The sequence below is a fragment of the Mesitornis unicolor genome, unplaced genomic scaffold, assembly GCF_000695765.1.
Source record: "Mesitornis unicolor isolate BGI_N332 unplaced genomic scaffold, ASM69576v1 scaffold54204, whole genome shotgun sequence".
Lineage (NCBI taxonomy): Eukaryota > Metazoa > Chordata > Aves > Mesitornithiformes > Mesitornithidae > Mesitornis > Mesitornis unicolor.
This window is the reverse complement of record NW_010183181.1, coordinates 1-4273: the sequence shown is the minus strand read 5'-3', so window position 1 is coordinate 4273 and position 4273 is coordinate 1. Positions and strand designations below refer to the sequence as shown.

At 39.8% G+C, this 4273-nt stretch overlaps 1 protein-coding gene across 1 annotated transcript; it reads right to left on the bottom strand.

Moving 5' to 3' along the window:
• Nucleotides 1–545: 545 nt before the first annotated feature.
• On the bottom strand, nucleotides 546–3196 carry NENF (neudesin neurotrophic factor; the record flags this gene model as incomplete). The annotated part of the gene is made up of 3 exons (XM_010184010.1): nucleotides 546–722; nucleotides 1359–1462; nucleotides 3136–3196. Coding segments are annotated over 3 exons (342 nt in total), but the record flags the coding sequence as incomplete, so codon positions are not given.
• Between the last annotated feature and the right edge of the window lie 1077 nt (nucleotides 3197–4273).

The window sequence follows — 4273 nt, the reverse complement described above, 5'->3', positions numbered from 1 at the left end:
CATCAAGGTCATTTATGAAGAGATTGAACATATCAGGTATTCTCAAACCTCTCAAATATTAAATCCCACAATGTTTTTTAAAATGCAAGCACCTATTACACTTGTTTGTACATGTGACACCTACACTCACTTGAAGCACAGAGAACTGATGTTAGCTCATCCAGGTTACACTTTTACACTTTTCCAAGGAGTGGGAAACGAGTTGGGATTTACAGAAAGACCAGTCATGTTTCAACTATTAAAAACTTCCCTATCTCTTCTAAGGAATATAGTTTCACATTACACACTTGTAAACAGAGAAATCCAGGCAGAAAGAACTTTCATATGAAATAATTCCCATAATTCAGAGCAAACAGCCCTAGTGTATGACACTAAGGCAGATCTGTTTGTTTCCTGAAAGGAAGGACACTATATAAACGTATATATTTTCTAAACAGAAACTGACTCATGATACCTAATTGTTGCAGTGAATTCTAGAGAACAGGGAATCAATCTAATATTCTATCGTGCCTCTCCGAGGCATTCTCTAGGTACAAAAATGTTCCTCAAAACTCATCTTTAATGTTGAAATGTGGCTGATCTTCAGGTTTGAAGTCCAGATTGGGGCTGCCATCCTCATTCAAAATTCGTCGAGAAGTATAGCCGACAATTGGATATTTGGCCTTATAAACATTATTGAAGATATCATCCAGGGACTTCAGTTCCTCTTCCGTGAGTCCTGTCTAAATGAGATATGGAAATGAAACTCCTGCCTCAAAGAAATGAAAATACAGATATTTATATGCATTTTTCTTTTTTAGTGATTACTATAAACCCTAGGATCAGCTTTTGGGTTTACTTCGCAGAGCATGATTAATAAAATCAATAGTATAACCTGTAAATAACCTTTTCATTCAAATTCAGCCTTGACAAAACTTTAATATATTCAGTTCAAACAAACCCTTTGTTTTCCCTGCATAAGTAAATCACACCTCAAACAAGCAACAACCCACTGCCAGAGTTAGCACCCACCACCATGTCAGTGACACAGGACACACTAAATCAATTGCCAAAGAGAGTTATGTACACTCTCTGGAAGCATCTTTTTAAACAGCAGGTCATTTGCCCTTTACGTGCTTACAGAAGTTGTATTGATTTCACAGATTAAAAACTTGCCTCTTGAAGGCTGTTAGCACTGCATCTTTCATGAGCAGTAAATATATATCCATTTTATGTATTTAAAGAATATGAATGCATTTTGTTTTTAAAGATGGGAATCAACTTAAATTAATACACATTAATTCAATATTATCATTCATCATCTTGCAAGACAGTAACACTTTGCAAACTGGAATTGAACTAGTAGTCCAGTTTCTTACTATGTCATGAGTAAGATCTGCTGGATCCAGAGACATCTTGGCAACTCCTCTTGTTGAGTCTTTTCCAACCAAAGCATTGTATGGGGCTCCTTTTCCATAAAATTCTGTCAGATTAATTAAAAAAAATATCCAGTTATGATCTGACAAAGTACAGAGTATGTCCAGCCTCTGCCTCCCAGCAGCCTGTTACACTTGTCAGCAAACTGAAAGGAACAACTCAAATCTAAGACTCTTCTTTCCCAAACTGACTTTTGATTTGCTACTTTTTGGTAATATATCCCAGTCCCTAAAAAAGCAGAGGGTGGAGTTGTACAATACAGCTGTTGAACTTCTATACTGCAGTCTTAAAAATTACTTATTTTTTAGAGAGCTGTGCTTTACATTCTCATGAGAGGTTTGTAGACTTCAGAATTTGCAGTGGCAAGCCTTGTCTAGCTTTGGACTTGAAGAGCAGCCAACATGTATGTCCAGACAAGCTGCATTAACAAGCTTAATACAAAGCAAGCAGCAAGCCATTAGTTTGCCTATTATGACATGAAAGTCAGTGACCAGGACCCCCTTGGTCCTTTCAAACATTTTACAGCAAGTGTGCTACCTTTCCTGATTTCTGAAAAAGCAAACAAACAAGCAAACAAAACCCCAGTAAAATCCCAAGATAGAATTCATAAAGATTATTTCAGCTAGCTCAGTTAAAAGCATTACTGTCTTTTCATCATTAGAACTGTAAATGGGTTTAAGCAACAGAAGTTCAAATCACAGAATCACAGAATGGTAGGGGTTGGAAGGGACCTCGAAAGATCATCCAGTCCAACCCCCCTGCCAGAGCAGGATCACCTGAAGATCACACAGGAACGCGTCCAGGTAGGTTTTGAATGTCTCCAGAGAAGGAGACTCCACAACCTCTGGGCAGCCTGTTCCAGTGCTCTGTCACCCTCACAGTAAAGATGTTTTTCCTTGTTTAGGTTGAACCTCCTGTGTACTAGCTTGTGACCACTGCCCCTTGTCCTGTTGCTGGACACAACCACAAAGTCTGGTCCCATCCTCCTGACACCTGCCCTTTACATATTATAAGTATTAATGAGATCTTCCCTCAGCCTCCTCCAGGCTAAGCAGACCCAGCTCTCTCTACCTTTCCTCATACGGTAGATAAATGAAAACATCCGTATTTCTTAGGGAAGACACAAACAGCAAATACAGCAATAAATGGTCTAGGTGTAAGAACATTTTAGAGAAAAAAAGTTACTTATTCCTCCTCTCCCTTGCAAAATCACAGTCAGCTCTTCCAAGAGTTCAGACCAGGCCACCAGACAGCACTGGTAGGCCAACACCAGCACAAAAGGAGGTATGAAGCAGCAGCAATTCTGATGTTGTGTAGTGCAATATGGGTACATCCAAGTCAGCTTTGATCTGGCCAGTTCTTCTAACCAGTGCAATAAGATGCTGCAGCACTGGCTTCCCTGTGGCCTAACCCCACATCTGGGGAGAACTCAGGGGCCTTGGCAGGTGTCTTCAGTGTTTCTGTTGTCAGTGCCCAAGATAACTGGACTACGCCGGCTTGTCTGTCTGCGTGTACTGTAATCTCAAGCCAGTGTAAGTTCTAGACAAAACCTTAGTGGGTGAGGTGCCAGTGGAGGAAAACTGAGGTTTTTAAAAAAAGGAAAAAGTATGTTTTGTTGCAACTGAACTGCAGGCTTCTAATACATTTGGGATATTTAAAAACAAATGACTGCATAATAGCATGAAAACAAAGCAGACAACAGAGGAGAAGCAAACTCACCTTTTCCAGAAGTGACATCAAATACAACTCCCTTCACTGCCAGGTAAATGGGCTGTCCTTCCTGGAAAGAAAACCATCAGTATATTCTCAGCTAAGTGTAGGCAAAGGCAATTAGTTTTAGCTATGAAATGCATAAGCACGAAGAAGAGAATGAAATTCTCTATTTTATGTTTTCTCTTTTTTGTTTGTGTATACAACCATGCATGTTATCACTCCTGATATTTCTTGCTTGTGCTTTAAACTGTCCCTGGGATTTTTTTTTTCAAGGATTTAAGCACATGCAATGAAAGAATCTTTTTAGTCTAAAGGTCACAATCATAGAAGACATGTCCCTCTTGCAGGTCACCTCATGACACTTGTCTGCTCAAAGATGATCAACTGCATCTTTCTGTTCCTAATGCAGACAGATACTGTCCAAGATAAAAAGATGCATGGCAAACAGCATTCTTTATTCAATTAGGAGAATAACATAATACATAAACACACAGAAATCCAATTTGCTGACATCAGTTTTACTTAATAAGCCAGTGCTTTTGCTTTGTCTTTTATGCACAAGATCTACTTTTAGTCAGATGCTGCTTAGTTTCTTGAAAGTCCCTAGAGAAGACCCTGAGAAGGTCAGCCAGCAAGTTTTTCAAAAAAGAAGACATACTGTGTATCTATACAAGACTTTGTAACTTAGAATGTGAAGTTCTGCTGAGCCTTCTGTATCGCAGAAAGCTAAAACCTCTTCAAGTTGAAATGGCTTTGTTATTGCTATAATCTTGTGCGGGGGGAAGAGTCTAAATACATGGTCTAATGAATTATTGAGAGAAAATTACTTTGGCTGCAAGTTGTGGTAATCTGAAAATCACTGTCATGAGTACCTTGTCAAGCAGGACCAAATATAATAGGAATGCACTATCTAATTTTCAGTGCACAACTTCAATGGACCAAAATCTGCAGCTGCCAGCAGGACAAATGAACAGCAGGCTAGGAACACACGATGCCAGCAAACTTCTCACGAGTGCCTAAACAGCAAGTTACCCCATAATTACTGGAGAGAGGGAATAGTACAGCAGCAGACGACGGGAAGGCCGTGTTCTCACCGAGCAGCGGGGAAGGTGGCAGCGCTGCGGGGCGATGCTAGGACACCCCA